Raw genomic sequence first — 18,720 nt, 5'->3', positions numbered from 1 at the left:
AAAAAGCAGATTGGTCTTTTCAAAATTAATTTTCTTATAAGGTGGGGACAAGGAGATAGAAAATAGAAAAGTAACCGATGGGCTAACATAAGTTACTTTAGGTGACCTTTTTGTGTGTGTGTAAAGACTAAGCCAGGGAGCTTTGTTATCACGCCAGTTGACATTGGCTTGTTTGGGAACTCTGGTGGTTATCTCGATAATCCTAACCTCTCATAAAGTCAGCCAGGCACGGTGGTGCACACCTGTAATCTCAGCGAATTGGAGGGCCAAGCTTCAGCAATTTAGTGAGACTCTGTCTCAAAATCAAAAATCAAAAGGACTGAAGGAGGTTGCTCAATGGTAAATTGGGTTCAATCCCCACTACAAAAAAAAAAAAAAAAAAAAAGTTTAATTTCGTTTGAATTGAGCTTTAGCATGAGAGTAATTTCATTTTCAATTTTAACCTGGTATGTTGTGTCCTACCAGAGGAGTTTAGACTAAAACAATAGTCTTCTGTAATTTTTACTTAACATTAGTATCAGCTAATGTTAATGCCTAAATAGCTTTAGGCACTGGTACAATAAAAATCTGGAATAAAGTTGTTTTAATCAGTCAGTAACTTCCCAGAAAGGCTTAAGTTTTCATGTATTTGTGGATAAGAATTGAGGAGACTCTGACATGATTTGTCCCACTGCTATTGCCCTTCACGCCTCTCCTTGACGAGATACAAGACAAAGCCACCAGGATTTGAAAGGCCTAGTCTGACCAAATGCCTTTCCCACCAAAGGAGGTTAAGATTAAAGAGATTAGGGCAGAACCTGTCGCTGAGGGTAGGGCAAGGCAGGGGACTGGGAGATCTGGGCGAGCTGTCGGCGAAGCTGTGTTTTCCCTTCTGACTATGAGATGTGATGTGTGGTGGAGAATGGTAAGGTGTCAACTTTGCTATCAGAGAGGTTAAAAATTTATAGTGTATTTTAAAAGTTCCATATTAACACTTTTAGCACACCCCCCAAAACCAGAATGCAGTGTAATTGTGATATTCACAAGCTAAATTACACAGTTATAGAAGACCTTAATTTCTGGTGCACATAAGTGCTCTAGTCTGGTAATCAAATTTAGTTAGGTGGCTCAGGCCATAATCCCAGCAGTACAGTAGGATCACAAGTTCAAAGCCAGCCTCAGCAACTGAGTGTGGCTATAAGCCAACTAGCAGACCCTCCCTGTCTCAAAATGAAAAATAAAAAGGGCTGGGGATGTGGCTCAGTGGTTAAGTGCCTTTGGATTCAATCCCTGATTGTGTGTGTGTGTGTGTGTGTGTGTGTGTGTGTTGGGAGAGTGAATAAAGCTTGTTGGTCCTGTCAGATACCTGGCAAAGGTCAAATGCTGAAATCTTAAATGTAAGAGTTGCTCCCTCCCATCCCCCATTGCCTTTATGAGATGACTTTTTTTCTTTTTCGGTACTGGAGATTGAACCCAGTGGTGCTTTACACTCAACTATACCATCGACCCTTTTTATTTTTTGAGATAGGGTCTAGCTGAGTTGCTTAAGGCCTCGCTAAGCTGCTGAGGCTGACTTCAAACTTTCAATCTTCCTATCTCAGCCTCTCCAGTTGCAGTGATTACAGGTGAGCACCACCACACCCAGCTAACACATGAACTTTGATGGCGAGCTTTGGACCTCAGATACAGGTTTGGGAAGATTTTTTCAATTTATTTCACTTCCTTTACTTTGTTTCTTTGTCCTATCTGTAACCTTCAGGGAAAGAGATGTCCTCCCAGGAAGCTACATCTAAGCAAATACCTCTAAGTTTCGTTAGGGTAAAAGACAAACACTATTAGAACCACCTGACCTTCCTTTATAATTCTAACATAACTGTTTTGCTTTTTAAAGCAAGCAAGAAGTAGGTTTATTGCAAAGGTGAGAGAGATACACAGACTTCTCTGAATAGAAAGGACCCCCATATCTGGAAATCCGGTGGGGAACATAACTGTTTTTGGAAAAGCATATGCTCACTTAATAATTGAGGTGACTTCTCATCTCTTCCAACCTCAGCTTCACCTCTGTATGGAAAACAAAACAAAACAAACAAAACAAAAAACCAAAAAAACAAAAGAGGATGAAAAGAGCTGGTACTTGGCAGCCCTTTCTGAGTCTTGTGGGCTTGGATTTGAGAGTGTTTTTACTATACTGTCTCCATTCTCCTTTAGCCTTTCTTGGACCCAGGCACTGATCAGGCGCTGAGAAGTGGTGGGTAAGCATGACTTCTCCCTGGAAGTGGGCGGATTTCACCTTAGGACTTGTGGCTCCTATCCTGCAGGGCTTCTAAGGACTTGGGGCCTCCGCATCCTGGACTACAACTCCCAGTATACCTTGAGCGCCCAGGGTCAAATCTCGCGTGAACTGCCGCGGGTTCAGACGGCTTCAACATCAAGGCTGCCGGTTCGCACTGCTGCTTGTGCTCTCTAGTCGGTGGTGCGAGCAGTCGAATTTGCCGCCGCTCCCACGATGGCTTGGGTCTGGACTGCGCCACAATCTCTTGAGAGAAGTGGGTCTTCGGATCCTCTTTAGTGCCGGAGTTGGGGACGCAGGCAGCCTGGACACAGTGGGATAACAGGTGACCAAATAGCGGGCCTCGGGGCTCCTTGGAGGTGTCTCCTAGCCCTCGGGAGGGGCGCGCTTCCGGCCTCACCGTGCTTCCCAGCTTACCCGGCTCTGGACTCTGCGGGACCGCCCCTGTTTCTGCCTTCTAGTCGTCCACGGCCTCTCTAATGGGGCTTCTCTGGCAGAGCCTGTGGAGCCCCGACACTGAGCTGCTCTCCTGGCCGACCCACCCAGTCCCGGATCCCCTCCCGCCTCGCTTCGCCCGACCGCTCGCCAACATCTCCCAGTCCCCTGCCTTGCCCTACCCTCAGCGTCAGGTTCTGCCCTAATCTCTTTAATCTTAACCTCCTTTGGTGGGAAAGGCGGTTGGTCAGACTAGGCCTTTCAAATCCTGGTGGCTTTGTCTTGTATCTCGTCAAGGAGAGGCGTGAAGGGCGATAGCAGTGGGACAGGGGAGCGGAGAAAGGGGAAGGGAGTGTTTCTGGGTCGGGAATGCTCTGTCGACCGGGAAGATGGTTGAACTTTGGGTTTTGTGGTGCTCTTTAGTGAAGAACTAACTGGTTTGCTCTCTCAACTCTATCCGGTTTCAGGGACACAGTAGCAAGTGGAAAAGCGTATAACTTGACTTTTTCAGGCCCTTGTCTTAATTCCCCTGTAAAATGGGGTTGAAACTGGCTGCCTTGCAGAGGGGTCACTTGTCTGTCGCCTTGGACAAAAATTTGATAAGTAATAACTGCTTTGCATGGTGGCTGCAAGGTTTAAAAGCACAAATTTGTATAAAACGCTATAAGTATTAGTTGGTGTTAGTAATAAAGAGTGAATTTACCTACTATGGTCCCTAGCCCCTTACTGTGAGTAAGAATGAAAATGAATAGAATTACTCTTGCAAGGCCCTAATGAGGAATAAGTGAATGTATGGAAAAGTATCAATGCTGGCTGTTTGTTGTTATTAGAATCTCTGGATGGACTCTTCCTGGGAAGCTTTGCTAATTTGCAGCACCTGGACAATGTTCCTCATTAATACCTGTCTGTCAGCGTAGTGGTGACATCATTTCACTGTGGTAGGTGTCTTTTTCACCTATTGTCTTAGTTTTATCATCTCACAGATGATAAGATCACCCTTTGATATTATTCTTTTTCTCTTCCCATTGGCATGTTTGTCACCTATTGACTTTTGTATGTGTGTTTCAACCTTGTTAGCAGCAGTAAGTCTCTGTGTACCTATCAGAAGAACAGCATTTGGAAGGAAGGGTTCTTTGGTGTTCAATATGAGAAAATGCCCTTTGTTATTTTTATTAGGTGGCAGGGACTCAGCTCCGAATTATAAATTGAAAAAACACCTGGATCCCAGTCTGTCAATGGCTTCAAGACAACCAGAAGTACCTGGTAAACATAATTCTTTTTGGTTATGTTTTGCCTTTAATGTTTTCAGCTAGACAGTTTAATCTGAACCATGTATTAATGGTTACTTTCTGCCTTCAGTCAATCATTTAGACTTAATAGATTGATGTAATTTAGATATCACCTTATTGACCATGGTATGCTCCCCAATCCAAACTTAAGGTATGTCAGATATGTTACTTTGTATGAAATACAGTTGTGTAGTTTTTGTATTATAGAATGTACCAGAGTGATTAAACTCATCCTCTTTTTGGGGATGAGGGTTGGGGACAGAATGGAGAACTGAACAAAAAGGCACTACTAGCCTGGTTTAATGGTGATTTGAGCTCATTTGTGAAAATGCTTGCAGAGCACTTTTTTTTTTTTTTTTTTTTTTTGTTCTAGGGGTTGAACCCAGGAATATTTAACCACTGAGCCACATCCCCAGCTCTTTTTAAAATTTTGAGACAGGGTCTCATTAAGTTGCTGAGGCTGGCTTGAACTTTCGATCCTCCTGCCTTAGCCTTCCTAGTCACTGGGATTACAGATATGCACCACCATTCCCAGTTTGCAGCACCTTTTAATGTGTTCTGCATCAGAGTAGGGTAGTGATTTCTGGGTTATTGAAGTGATTAATTCCTTCTTGACTGCTGTATTAGAAGAGAAGGTGATTTTTAATTAAATCTGAATTACTCAATTTCTCATTCTCAGTAAAGTATATAAATGGTGATGTCTATCTTTCAGGATTGTTAAGAAGACTAAATATCATTTTTGAAAATATGAATTAAAAGTTGGTGCTGTCCTTGAGCCTCCTGCTCTTGCTCAGCCCACTCTGCTCTATCTTGCGGGGTGCTCCTTCCACATTTACCTTCAGTAAATCTGTACTTTGCCTGTTAAAAGGAAAGAAAAGTTGGTGCTAAATATACATTTACTGTCCAGAAAAATTTCTTGTCTCTTTTTAGGGGAATATATTTCCTAGAAGTTTTATCTGACTTCATCATTATTTTTATAAAGGCTACTGGGTAGTCTTAGATTTTTTGAAATTGCTCCCAAATCAGTTGAATTAATAAAAGTTTCCCATATGTCCCCTAATCTAGATCTGTCTTTAGTCTCTTAGCATCATCTGCTTGTATGTTAGTCTTTCATTGTTGCTGCAATTATCATCAACTCCTGTCAGCATCCCGAGCTATACTGTTGCAATAATTAGGCTAATGTTTTTTAGTGTGGGGAGCGTGGCATGTTGGGTCTGGAGTGTGAGCCCTGGTTTAGATCTCTTTCACACTTATAGCTGGGTGATGTTGGGCAAGCCTAAGCTCTGTGCCTCAGTTTCCTGAGCTGGAAAATGGGAAGAATGAGGGTTAGATAAGATGAGGGATGTGAATGCCTAATAATTATTTGCTTGTGTGTTTGAGACAATGTAAATGCCATAAAATTCACCCACTTAAAATGATCAGTTTAATGGTTTTTAGTATACTCACAAGATTGTATGATGATCAGCATTATTCTAATGTAGAACGTTTTCATTACCCCAAAAAGAAACCTTATATCCATTAGTGTCATGCCTCATTGCCTGTTCTCCCCAGCCCCTGGCAATTAATAATCTTCTTGGATTTATTAAATCCTGTGGAATTATTATTTCAGTACTGGGGATTGAATGTGGGGTTGCTGTACCACTGAACTATATTCCCACCCCTTTTTATTTTTTATTTTGAGATAGGGTCTCACCGAGTTGCTGTGGCTGTTCTTGAGTTTGAGATTCTGTTGCCTTAGTTTCCCAAGTTGCTGGGGTTATAGGCATTTCCCACAATGCCTGGCTTTAGTAATTATTATTGTTAGTAATAAAATGGAAGCTGCTTGATCTCTTTGTTGTTTAAGTTAAGCCACTTTTGGTGGTTTAGAACTTATACCCAGGCAGGTTGATGTCTTAGAGTGTGTGGTTATGTAATTTTAGCCACAGGAAAATGTCACCTTGAAGGCAGGTTCTGGACATTAGTTCCCATATGAAAGGATTATCTAACCAAATGAAATGAACCTTGCTCCCTGGTCTGGCACAGCTGAGAGTGCCTTTGGAGTGGGTCACCTGTGTCATAGTACATTCAGCAGTCAGTTCCAGGGAACAGGAATGGCAGGATCAGCTGGCAGTGTTTTGGAAGAGTGATTGTCAGCAGTTTCTGTGATGCTGCTGTTTAAATCATACAGAACATTTGAAACTAGAGATGATGCCAAACAACATACTGTTTGAGTATTTCTTGCAATGCTATTTTTTTTTTTTTTTTTTGGTAAGATAGGGAAGACAGAGTTTACAGTCAGACCTTGGTCAGGCCCAGCTAGCCATTTCCTGTATGAACTTGGATGAATAACTTCATCTCTAGGGCATAGTTTCCTCATCTATAAAATAAGAACAAGAACTTCATATCCTAGGTCTTTTGTGTCCTCAGTCTTGCGTGAGTTGAGAGCCTTTAGCATTGCAGTGAGGGTGGCCTCTGTGCATAAAGAAAGCAAACTTTGAAGTCAGATAGTTTAATTCAGTTTTAATTCTAAACTGTGTTTTGAAGCTGTGACATTGCCACAGTAAATTTAAATTGATTTTCAAGTTCCTTATGATATAAAAATGGATTAGGGTTACAGAGTGCATTAAGTGGAGAATCCAAAGTGTCAGGAATGAAGGAAGAAATTAGTTCTGTTACCTTTCCTTAAATGTATTATTATTTCAGAACAAGGTATTCTTGTTCTGTCCCAAAATAAGAGTTTCAGAAGCTGGGTGTGGTGACACATGCTATTTGGGAGATTAAGGCAGGAGGATCAGAGATTTGAGGCCAGCCTGGGCAACTTACTGAGACTCTTGCAATAAAAAAAACAACGCCTGGAATGTACTTAGTGGTAGAGTGTTTGCCTACCATAGGTAAGGCTCTGTGCTTAACACCCAGTATATCCCCCATACCCCCATAAAAAAGAGAAAAACGAAAAGTTTCAGAGCTTTCCTTCCTATAGGTTAATTTAAAGCTGCTGGTATGCTCAGTTGTTAAACCCATCTTGACTGGTATCTCTGTTCTTAGCTCTTGGGCCTAGTGGGCCCCTAGGCAAGATGTCCCTGCCCATCGGGATGTGCCGTAGGGCATTCAGCTATGATGATGCCCTTGAGGATCCTGCACCCATGACTCCTCCTCCATCGGACATGGGCAGCATCCCCTGGAAGCCAGTGATTCCAGAGCGCAAGTATCAGCATCTTGCCAAGGTACCTGACCCTGCTGACTGCTTCTGGCAAACCTAAACTCTTTGTTTTTCTCCCTCTATTCCAGAAGCCTTCCAGTGACTTCTTGTACCCATAGAATTGGGCAGCCATTATTCCTTGTGTGTTTTCTATGCCTTAGCTGGAGTTGATGTATCTTTTTATTTTTTTAACTTAAAAGTAGAATGTTGTGTCATCTACCTGAGACTCTTCTGTAACCCCCTTCCCCCATTAAAAATCCAGACTCACAAATGCCTCTTCCCAACTTCCCTACCCAGTGACCCAATCATGCATGTTATCTGAGATTTCTTGCACTTAATTGGGTATTTTATGCTTCTGAGTCTTTGCTTCACATGTTCCTATAGCTTAGATGTTTAGCATCTCCATCCTGTTCTCATATCCCCCACACTCCATTTGCCTAACAAATAGTATCCTTTAGGTCTTTGCATAAATATCTCTCTTATAATATTTTTCTGATACCTCCTTCCTCCTGATAAGACTGTTACCTTTCCCTTTGAACTCTTCAGTGTACCATGATCCCTATCATAATATCTGTATTGTTTTGTCACCCTCCATTAGCTTTTTGAGGCCAGGGTCCATATCTGAGTTTGTATGGGTTGAGTGCATCTTATTCCAAATGCTTGGGAACAGAAGTGTTTCAGATTTCACATTTTTTGAATTTTGGAATATTTGCGTACATGCAATGAAATACTTTGGAGATGGGACCCAAATCTAAACACACAATTTATGTTTCATATATACTGTCCATATAGGCTGAAGATAATTATATAAATATATATATATTATAATAGAAACAAAGTTTCATGGTGTGGAACTTTCCAGTTGCAGCATCATGTCAGTGCTCTAAAAATTTCAGATTTTGGAGCATTTGGGAATTCATATTTTTGTATTAAGGAGATACAACTTTTATTCCATCTTCAGTGTTTAGCAGCAGGCATTCCCCCAAATTATGCATAATGTAATTGGAGGAAAATTGGCTTTCTTGAACATACGCTGTATTTTTCTTTGTGCTCTTCCTCCTGCCTCAGGTGCCTTTTCTATTGCTGTAGAGCTGCCTTCTTCCTAAGGCAGCTTGTTCTGCTGTCACAGCCCTTCTGTGCAGTTGGGTCTCATAGGTTTTTGTGTGCTTGTTGCAATTGTGCTTCTGAAGCTTATGCTTCCTGGCTTCTCACCTCTGATTTGCCAACACCAAGAATATAGGAAAGGTTATACTGTTTCTTGAAAAAACTAGGCCTGCCAGATTTTCAGATAAGGTCATATAGCTACAGCTAGTTTCATCAAATTGTGAGCCATCTGATTGCCTAGGCCTGATAGGAAATATACAGCTTAAACAGACCTGTGCACACAACTTTACCCCAAACCACAGTTTTCCATCTAAGAGATGGAAATACTTTGTCATAGAGGAAATATGGGGATTAAATAAAAAAGGAGAGGCTTTTTTAGAGGCTTGGCACATGGTAGCTATATGACTACTGGCTTCCAGCCTTTCACTTGGTTCAGCCATATTTGATGCTTTCTTTCTAATAAGCTGGTTTGTTTTTCTTCTTCCATTTCATAATGGGGAGCTCCTTTCTAAGAAAACCTCTCTATACCTCAGGGGAAAACTACTTGTATCAGTTATCTAGTGGAATTTGACTGAATTGGTTGTTTAGGAGGGAATGTTCTATGTAAAAAGTAGTGGAGGTACTAGGAGAAGGGGACCCTGGCAGCCTGTGGATGATGCCGAAATAGTAGACTCCAGGGACTAGGGTAGAAGATAAGCAGGATTGGGAGTGCCTTTGAGAGCAGCACACCATTTTCATTAGTAAAGGCTGCCGATTACTTCATAAGACACAGAATGGGCTTCTAGTGTTCAGTTGTGCCACAGCTGGGACAGCTGGCGATTTGGAACAACTGCTCATTACACGCATTCTTTATCTGCCCAATTATCTACATATTAGGAGTCATCCATCTTCCAAATAAGAAAACAGGTTCAAGTTTTACTCTAATAAGATCATAGCTAATAAGATAAATCCTGTTTTGTAGTAGTGATACAATATTTGAGTACTCTCTTCTGCAGCCCTCCTGTTGAGCCATCTCTTTTTTTCAGTTCCTTTGGAGAAGCAGAGAACAAAGAATAAACCTGGTTCTCTTCTCCTTTCTAGGACTCGGCATGGTGTCACATGTTTAGATTATAAAAGGTGGATGCTCTTACACATTAGAGTAGGAGCTACATAGGGTTTTTATTTTTTTTAAATTTTTTTAGTTGTCAATGGACTTTATTTTGTTTATTTCTATGTGGTGCTGAGAATTGAACCCAGTGCCTCACACATTCAAGGCAAGCGCTCTACCACTGAGCCACAACCCCAGCCCTTGTTAGTTTTTTTTTTCCCAAATATTTTTTAGTTGTAGATGGACACAATACCTTTTTAATTTATTTTTTATGTGTTGCTGAGGATTAAACCCAGTGCCTTACATGTACTAGGTAAGTGCTCTACCACTGAGCCACAACCCAGCCCCAAGTTTTGTTCTTTGATACTGGGCGGTGCTTTACCACTGAGCTACATCCCCTGCCCCTTTATTTTTTATTTTGAGACAAAGTCTTAATAAGTTGCTTAGAGCCTCACTAAGTTGCTGAGGCTGGTCTTGAACTTGTAATCTTTCTGTCTCCCTAGTTGCTGGGATTACAGGTGGCATCTCTGTGTCTGGCCTGATTTTTATTAGTTTTTAAAGACCATTGTTTGAACCTTTAGAACACTGGTCCTCAAACAAATCTTGGCATCACATGGAAATTTGTTAGAAATATAAGTTATTTATTTGTTTATTTTGGTGATGCTAGAGATTGAACCCAGGGCCTCACACATGCTAGGCAAGAGCTTTACCATCGAGCTACACCCTGAACCCTACACTTAAGTTCTGGAGTCCTGCCCTAGACTTATTGAATCAGAAACCCTTGGGTGGGTTCAGCAGTGTGTTTAAAAAATCTCTGCAGGTGGTTCTGATGTTCCACAAAGCTTATGAGCTACTTAGCAAATGCTCTGATTAATCTAGCCTAGTGCTTGGTATTTGGTACTTGTTCAGTACTTGTAACAGTACAGATTTTCTTTTTCTTTTTTCTTTTTTGTACTGGGGGATCAAACCCAGTCCTTGCACATGATGTACATGCTAGGCAAGCATGCTACCCCCGAGCTATATCCCCAGACCCTTTTTCTTCTGCTTTCTTATTGGCATAGTACTAAAGTATATTGGAGCAGGAAAGGTAGTAGACCTCAGAACTTCAAATTCTGGTTTTCCTTTTAGGAATTTCTTCACTTATCAGATTTAAGATACTTAAGTAACTTCTTCCTAAAGGAGTAAGTTTAGGTGTGTGACTCCCCTGCCCTGCTTAAGTGCGTCCTTACCTCTCTTGAACAGGAGGAGGAAGGAGTGGCCAGTGTATCCCCCCCTGCCATGACCCTGTCAACGGTCACTGACAGTACGGACAAGGTCCCGGTGGTGAAGGCCAAAGCTACCCATGTCATCATGAATTCTCTGATCACAAGTAAGCACCTTTCATTCTCAAGAGTAGAGTGAAGCAAGGGTGGGGAAGAGTGTCAGCCTCTTACAAAGCAGCTGCAGATGATTCTGCAGACAGGCCTGTCTTAGCATGTCCAAATATATTTTGGCTGCTGAATCCCACAGTGTTGAAGCTTCATTTTGTTGGAAGATTTGACAAACATTAAACATCTCAGTTGATTTAGGTGCATTTCTGTTGTTTTGTTGATATATTCTCATTTCTCATGTTGGTCAGTGTGATCTTGGGCAAGTTACTTAACTATAGACTGTTTTGTAAAATGGTGAATCTAGCTGGCAGGTTGAAGTGAGGATTAAATGGTTCAGTGCTTTGGGGCCGCTGATGTTACTGTCCTAAGCTCTGCTGGAGAAGCAGTATAAGGAAGCATTTTTCTATTTTCTTGCATTTTTATTTTTTCTTTTTAATTGAACAGCTCAAAGTTGATTTCCCAGGAAGAGAAGGACCAGGTGTGGTGCCTCAAGGATATTTAGTCTTTAAGAATGTGTGGGCTGGGGATGTGGCTCAAGCGGTAGCGCGCTTGCCTGGCATGCGTGCGGCCCGGGTTCGATTCTCAGCACCACATACAAACAAAGATGTTGTATCCGCCGATAACTAAAAAAAAATAAATAAATATTAAAATTCTCTCTCTCTCCTTTTAAAAAAAAAAAAGAATGTGTGATTGGTGGTCCTAGTGAGACCTGCCGTAGGAAACTTGCATTTTAAAAAATATCTTACAAGTTAACTAAAGTTTGTTTGGGAGGGCTGTTCTAGTTGCTCTGGAAAGTTAATTATTAGATACACAGCTCTGCTTGTCAACAGTAATGCCTCTATCAGTGGTAAGGTACGTAGAGGTTCTTGCTTGGGTGGCTCATTTTTGAAGTCCTTGTTTCTCCAGGAGTTTGTCTTGATCATTTCCCGGAGAGTTTACCCACAAACCCAAAGTTCAAACTCTCACTTTGGTTTTCTTCTCTTCACTCATAAATGTATCACTTGAATCAGCAACTGCTGCTTGCAATTTGCAAGCTTCAGGCTATATATATTATAGTGGTGCTAGAAAGCTTAGCTATTTTTTTTTTAGTATAGAGCCACTTTATTAAAAAAATGCAGTTTACCAACACATGCAGACTATTGACACTTTAGTATACTAATGTCACTTGTATTTATTTGGCATATTTACCAAAAAATGGATATTTTATGTAAGTGCAGATATAGTAGACATACCATTCCCCCCCCCCCCCAAATAATACTGCCAGGTACTTTTGATGTTGCCATAGACTTTAATTTTTTTTTTCTTCTATTTGTGATGGAAGTACTTCTTTAGGAGAGGAATGACTAAGTCAGAAAGTGCATCTAGACTCTTTGATTCACAGTTGCCAAATTCTTATATGTAGGAGTTTATTAGGTAACTTGTGTACGGATTAAGCAAAAATTTCAGCCATCTTTCATTCCAAAGTGGAATAGACTTTTTTTTTTTTAAATATTTTTTTAGTTGTCATTGGACCTTTATTTTATTTATCTATATATGGTGCTGAGAATCGAACCCAGTGCTCACACATGCTAGGCAAGCGCTTTACCACTGAGCCACAACCCCAACCCATGACTGACTTGTGAAATCATGGGTCAGACTGAAAGAATGTTGAGGGCTCCCTGCACAAGGCATGGTAAACAGGCCATCTTACACAGAAGAAACTTGTGTTTCGGTAGATCTGCTAGTTCAAGGCAGGTTGTCTGTGGTTTGAATCAGGCTGGTCCTTGATGCCAGTGAGCTTGAATATGACCTTTTTCTTTTGGCAAAAGGTCTTTGTATGGTTGAAGGGGGGGTGATTTTCTCTTAGAAAACTTTGTGTTTGGAGAATTTTTTTACTGTGTCTGGATGTCAGCTGCCATCTCCAAGCAGCATTTCTAAACACAAAGAGGTTGTTATGTATACAAGTAAGAGCAAGGTAAGTTCTTTAGCTGTCCTTTTAGGAATAATCTCTTCTTTAGCTTGGTGTGAGGGAAGGGAACTTTTGTGGGAGGTTCAGAATTCCCACTTGCAATGCCTACCTGGGGAATCCTCCTCCTTGGGTGGTCAGTGTTGTCTCTTGTTGGTGTGTAATGGGCTTGATGGTCTGCTTCTCTTTTCTCAGAACAGACACAGGAGAGCATTCAGCGTTTTGAACAACAGGCAGGACTGAGAGATGCTGGCTACACACCCCACAAGGGCCTTACCACCGAGGAAACCAAGTACCTCCGAGTAGCAGAAGCACTCCATGTAAGCTTGTTTCTTTGGAACTTTCAAAAAACAAAGCCTTTATCTTTCATGGCTTGACATATGACTGTGTTTAGAAGTTACTAGCTCAGCTAGCTGGTGGCTGTGGAAAGTGGTGGAAAGAGAACTGGGTAAAGGAATTTAGAGTTGGTAAGTCCCATTTATGGTAGCACTCCTGGATGAAGGCTCTGGAGTGGTTGGCCTTGTGGCTTCTGTTTACTCATCTATAAATTGAGGGTTCTCTGTTTTGTTTATTTCTGGCTAGAAGGATCAAATGAGTGTCATCTTGCATACTTGATACGTGGGTACTCTGAACTGAAAAGCAAATATGGATTATTTTTCTGCCAGGGATTGACTGAGGGAGGGGGAATTGGGCAGTCTCAATAGATTTAAGTTTAGCTGGAAAACAGCATCATGCTCTGTATTTATTTATTTATTTATTTTGGTACCAGGTATTGAACCCAGGGGCATTTAACCACTTAGCCATATCCCCAGCCCTTTTAAAATTTTATTTAGAGACAGGGTCTTGCTAAGTTGCTGAGTGCCTTGCCTAATTGCTGAGGCTGGTTTTGAATATATATATATAAAATTTTTTTAGTTGTAGTTGGACACAATTTTATTTATTTTTATGTAGTGCTGAGGATGGAACCTAGTCCTTCACATTTGCTAGTCAAGCGTTCTACTGCTAAGCCACCACCCCAGCCTCATGAATATATTTATATTATTGGTACTAGGGTTTGAACCCAGGAGTATTTAGCCGCTGAGCCACATTCCCAGTCCTCTTTTTAAAATTTTGGGATGGGGTCTGGCTAAGTTGCTGAGGTTGGCCTCAAACTTGGCAATCCTTTTGCCTCAGCCTCCAAATTGATAGGATTACAGGAGTGTGTCACCATGCCCAGTTTAAACATTTTAAAGAATAAAAATGTTTCAACTGACTTTGAATACCACTTTATATGAATGGTGCTTTGTGATTTAGGCCCTATATCAAATAAAGGAGGGCAGGAGGCTGAGGCTGATGGATTGCAGGTTCGAGGCCAGCCTTAGCAACTTAAGCCATTAGCAACCTAGCAGGACTGGAAGTGAAAAATTAAAAAGGGCTGAGGATGTAGTTCAGAGGTAAAGCACCCCTGAGCTCAATTCCTAGTCCAAAAATAAACAAATAAAAATAAAAAATGGGATGGGTAGGTTGGGGATGTGGCTCAGTGTTTTAAGCGCCCCTGGGTTTACAATCCCCGGTACCAAAAAAAAAAAGGTTCTGAGTAGGAAGTGATAAGGATTAGATAATAAGTATTCCCCAGAAGCTCACGTGTGAGACAATGGAAGAACATTCAGAGGTGAAATGATTGGGCTATAAGCTCTTTAACCTAATCAGTGAATTAATCCTGTGGTGGGGATTAACTGGGTGGTAGCTAAAGTTGGGTAGGGTGTGGCTGGAGGTTGGCACTGGGGGGTGTGCCTTTGGGGTATATTTTGTATCTGGCAAGTGGAGCCTCTGCTTTCTGATCATCTTGTGAGCCACTTCCATCTGCCACATTCTTCCATGATGTTCTCCCTTATCAAGCCCTGAGGAATGGAGCTGGCTATCTGGACTAAAACCTCTGAACTCATAAGTCCCCCAAATAGACTTTTCATCCTCTAATTGTTCTTGTCAGGTCTTTTGGTCACAGCAGCAAAAAAGCTGACTAAAACATGGCTTTTGGGCATAGGAGAGAACAAAAGGAGGGAAGGATCATGATGTACAGTATATGGAAGGGGGAATAATGTGCATCTGATGGCCTGTGGGTAGGGATATGAGACTCTGTAGACTGGTTGCATTGTATGAGTATTACAGATGATTCTTTTGTAGCCTGTTTAAAAAGCAGTGATATGGGGAGATCAGTGTTGGGCTGGTGGCCAGTTTAAGCTTTTAGGTAAGAAAGATACTTTCAGAGAGGTACACTGTCAGTTTTTAATACTTGAGTACCTTCATCTGAGCAATTCACTCATGTGATCGTAGAATTGGCTTTGTTTGGCCCATTTTCTGCATCCTGGCTGTAGGAATAGAAAATGAGGATGGCTGAAATGTTAGATTTAACTAGCATCATCTTATAATTATTTGTTGATTTAAACAAATTGATTTGTTGAGAAAACTGAAGAGTGATCATTTGTTTAGAATGTACCTTGGATGGAGCAGTGGCATACTGTGCATGGAGGACAGGCACTATGGGAGCCTTGACTTAGAATTCTAGAAGTGTGAAGTAGATTTATCCCCACCCACTACTATCCACTAGACTGCTAGTCAGATGGAGATACATTTACAGTGCTGAGGGAACCTAAAGTAGCTGTTGATGGGAGAGGAAGGAGAATGGGGTAGGATCCTCAGAGGAAGCATTTAGTTAAAGAATAGCAAACCTGATGCTTGTTTTTGAGAGTCAGAATGCTTAGGGCCTGTATGTGGTAGGAGATGTAGAGAGAGAGGAGCTCAAGGTGCTGTTTATAAGGCCAAGAATACAGCTGGATGTTGGCACTCCCACTTACTGGTTGGGTGCATGTGGGAAAATTACTTTCCTGAAAGTAAAAGCTTTCAGTTCAGGGATGTTTGAGATCTGTTATAGAATGAGTGCATGGAAAGATGGAATTTCATTCAGTATGGCAAAAACAAAATCATTCTGCCTATGCCATAAGTGTTTTTCTTGTGCCTTAAGTTAACATAAAACAAATGGTTTATGCTCAGACAACTATTTTATGGCTATTTTGGTTTGTACTCAATTTTGACAAAACCTCTGTTCTTACCCATCTGGACAGAAACTAAAGCTGCAGAGTGGAGAGATAACAAAGGAAGAGAAGCAGCCTGCGTCAGCCCAGTCTACCCCAAGCAGCAGCCCTCACTCTTCCCCCAAGCAGAGGCCCAGGTAAGCCCTTCCTGGGACCCTTCTAGGCCTCAGCAGGCTTCCCACTTGGGGAAAGCTGGTGCTCAAAGCTGGATTTAAGTCTGTGGTTTCACAGTGAGAAGTGCTCGCTCACAGTTCCCTGGTCTTTTGGTGGGAGATGACTTCTGAAGGTGCAGGAAAAGGATGTATTAGGATGCTTTGTTTTTGCTCTTCCAGAGGCTGGTTTTCTTCTGGTTCCTCTGTAGCCTTACCTGGTCCAAGTCCTAGCACCATGGATCCTGGAAGTGGAGATAAGGATAGAAACTCATCAGATAAATGGAGTCTTTTTGGTCCAAGACCCCTTCAGAAGTCTGATTCTGGTAGGCAGCTCTGTCAAAAAAGAAAGAAACCCGGCAGGCATATTGCTGTACTATATTCTGGGCATGGACTATGGTTCTGCAGTCATTTATTCTCTGGTTTACTTTTGTAGGAGGTTTTACCATCCAGGCCTACAAAGGCGCCCAGAAGCCCTCTCCCATGGAGCTGATCCGTGCCCAGGCCACCCGAATGGCTGAAGATCCAGCAACCTTCAAGCCACCCAAGATGGATGTCCCAGTGATAGAAGGGAAGAAACCACTGCCGCGGACCCATAATCTCAAACCGCGTGACTTGAATGTGCTCACACCCACTGGCTTCTAGAGTTTGTCTATTCCAGGGACTTGGGCTAGAGGGTTTCTTGTCCTTTATTCCCCTTTTACCTTAGCTCTGACATAGGAATGGTATATTAAAACAAACAAAACTGAGGCTAGAGGTGGAGACATATTAATTCTGAGAAACATCAGTGCAAAAGCTTGTCCTTGTGTGGAAGAAACTGTTTTGTAGTGTCTAAAAAAAATCTCAGCAGTGATTTTGGGGGGAGGAACATCAGTGCAAAAGCTTGTCCTTGTGTGGAAGAAACTGTTTTATAGTGTCTAAAAAAAATCTCAGCAGTGATTTTGGGGGGAGGACTTCATTACCCTTATCATTTACCCCAGACCAGAACTTTGATCATTGCTTACTAGGTAAATGTTTATGCTGTTCCAAAATCTAGGCTTCTTTTTACCACCATCAGCATAAACACACCATGGTGTAGAGGTGTCCACTGACAAGTTTGGCCTTTTTGACTCTGCTGATGTCAGGTAGGGGGACCTAAGACCTGTTTAAGGTCTGGGTACGGTTAACACCCACACTTCGCAGGGACCCCTATTTTCTAGGCTAAAACTGGTCTCCTTGCTTTTTGGTCAGTCTAATGGATTGCTTTATCCTGTAATCAGTTCTTCATGCTTCTTGGTACCTCTTGAGCTGCTGCTGTTGGAGGGATGCTTCTCATTTACATGTCACAGAATAAACACTAGTCTTGCATATCCTTTCTTGCACTTTAAAGATTAAAGTAAAATTAGTTTAACTCCAATTTGGTTTAAACTTCCTAAAATAAGAAAATTAAGTCTATTGATTTGAGAGATATTTTGTGATGCTGGGGATTGAATCCAGGGCCTTGTACATTCAAGGCAAGTGCTCTACCATTATTGAGCTATACCCAACCCCTGCCCTAGGATGGTAAACTTTTAGAGTAAATGAAATTCATTTGAAATTAGTGTCAATTATTTGTTTCCTTTGTATAGGTCAGGGCTTAACTTTTTGGAGGGGACATGGATATATTCAAAATAAGAAGAAAAGCATTTTTCACCAAAATGAGCCTCATATCTTTATGCAACACATCTTAGAAACTGCATTTTTATTTCTCCTCACTTTGTACATTTGTCTTGAACACTGTCTCAGATACTTGCCGTTTTTGTTTTGGTTAGGATTTTTGTTTACATAAGAAGCTGACCTTCTTATAGAGAAGCCTCTAAGTCTAAAATTGTCAGAACAACTAATTTATTTGTGTCTTCTCTGTTATGATCTTTTGTTTGGACAATAAAGATCCTTACTGCTTTCTCAAATGTGGATATCTTTCTGTCCTGTTAACAATAGCCATTCTGCCTACCCAGTCATGGAACCTAAGCATGGTAAACTTGGTATTTTGAAAAACCATTGCCTTTTTATTGTATCCTTTTAACATCAAATGTTTTATAACACACTCTATCCTTTTGTTTCTTTGTCCCCTTTTGTTACATTAGATCTTAATAGACTGGCCACAAAGTCAAATTCATAGGCAATATAAAAGGTCTAATAGAGAATGTTAGGAAAAACAAATGTTTTTCCAGAAACAGGCTCTCGGTTACTTGAATAACACTGACATACAGTTTGTTCATCAGAGGGATTCTTCTCTCACATCTTGAATGGAAATGTTAAACAGAGTGCATATAGTGTTACCTGTTTCAAAAAAAGTATAGATAAATAATTTATTAAAAAATATATACACCTTGTATATTTAAGCCATATTTGAGAATAGGCCAGGATAGGATTATCAAAAAAAGAGAGATGCTAAAGAGTCAGAAAGTGACTACAGCCTACAGATAAATAAGATAGGTTTGGTCCTGCGATATTTTTACTACTGTTCATACTTTCGGAGCTTCTAAGTAGTTGAAGACAAGTTCAAGAGGTATTCTTGGTGCTCAGTGCTTAGAAGGCCCTTAGGGCTGCTCTAGTGCTTCGGAGTGGGCTCTGTGTCAGGGTTTAAGTCCGCAGCATAGAAGAGCAGAAGCTTCAACAAGTGCACTTTGTCTTGCAGTTGAGGGACCAGAGGCTCCCCCAGCATCTGGATTAAGCGACTGCGGAAGGCCTCAATCTGCTTCTCCACATCCACCACTGTGATGTCATCTCCTTGTTGGGGCTTGGGCTTAATCCTTTTGATTATTAAGTCTTTTCGATCGATCACTGAACTCCGTAGGTGCT

The 18,720-nt window shown here is 41.3% G+C and overlaps 2 protein-coding genes and 1 pseudogene across 5 annotated transcripts in view; 1 reads left to right on the top strand and 2 right to left on the bottom strand.

Moving 5' to 3' along the window:
• The window catches only part of LOC143399113 (dihydrolipoyl dehydrogenase, mitochondrial-like), a 13,008-nt pseudogene extending 9,409 nt beyond the window's left edge, over positions 1-3,599 (bottom strand).
• On the top strand, positions 2,401-17,825 carry Kiaa1191 (KIAA1191 ortholog). 3 transcript variants are annotated; one of them, XM_076856571.2, is made up of 9 exons: positions 2,401-2,594; positions 3,535-3,642; positions 3,881-3,967; positions 7,018-7,196; positions 10,605-10,731; positions 12,873-12,997; positions 15,779-15,885; positions 16,081-16,223; positions 16,334-17,825. In XM_076856571.2, exons 3-9 carry the CDS (start codon positions 3,940-3,942, stop codon positions 16,540-16,542), a joined length of 918 nt encoding a protein of 305 aa, XP_076712686.1. In that variant the 5' UTR covers positions 2,401-2,594; positions 3,535-3,642; positions 3,881-3,939; the 3' UTR covers positions 16,543-17,825. The 3 variants fall into 3 exon arrangements, with proteins under 3 accessions (XP_076712686.1, XP_076712687.1, XP_076712688.1); XM_076856572.2 differs by lacking the exon at positions 3,535-3,642; XM_076856573.2 differs by lacking the exons at positions 3,535-3,642; positions 3,881-3,967.
• Simc1 (SUMO interacting motifs containing 1) overlaps positions 17,367-18,720 on the bottom strand; it is an 81,933-nt gene continuing 80,579 nt past the window's right edge. For both annotated transcript variants that reach the window (XM_076856569.2, XM_076856570.1), the window contains one exon: positions 17,367-18,720. In XM_076856569.2, the coding sequence (XP_076712684.2) occupies positions 18,470-18,720 (251 nt within the window). In that variant the 3' untranslated portion in view covers positions 17,367-18,469.

Source organism: Callospermophilus lateralis, chromosome 5, assembly GCF_048772815.1.
Source record: "Callospermophilus lateralis isolate mCalLat2 chromosome 5, mCalLat2.hap1, whole genome shotgun sequence".
In the NCBI taxonomy this organism is placed as follows: domain Eukaryota; kingdom Metazoa; phylum Chordata; class Mammalia; order Rodentia; family Sciuridae; genus Callospermophilus; species Callospermophilus lateralis.
This window is presented reverse-complemented; position numbering and strand designations above follow the sequence as displayed.

Coding starts and splice junctions, on each gene's coding strand:
- Kiaa1191 (XM_076856572.2), top strand. CDS start 3,940: ATGGCTTCAAGACAACCAGAAGTACCTG. Junction 7,197..10,604: donor AGTATCAGCATCTTGCCAAG/GTACCTGACCCT, acceptor TCTCTTGAACAG/GAGGAGGAAGGAGTGGCCAG. Junction 12,998..15,778: donor GAGTAGCAGAAGCACTCCAT/GTAAGCTTGTTT, acceptor CCATCTGGACAG/AAACTAAAGCTGCAGAGTGG.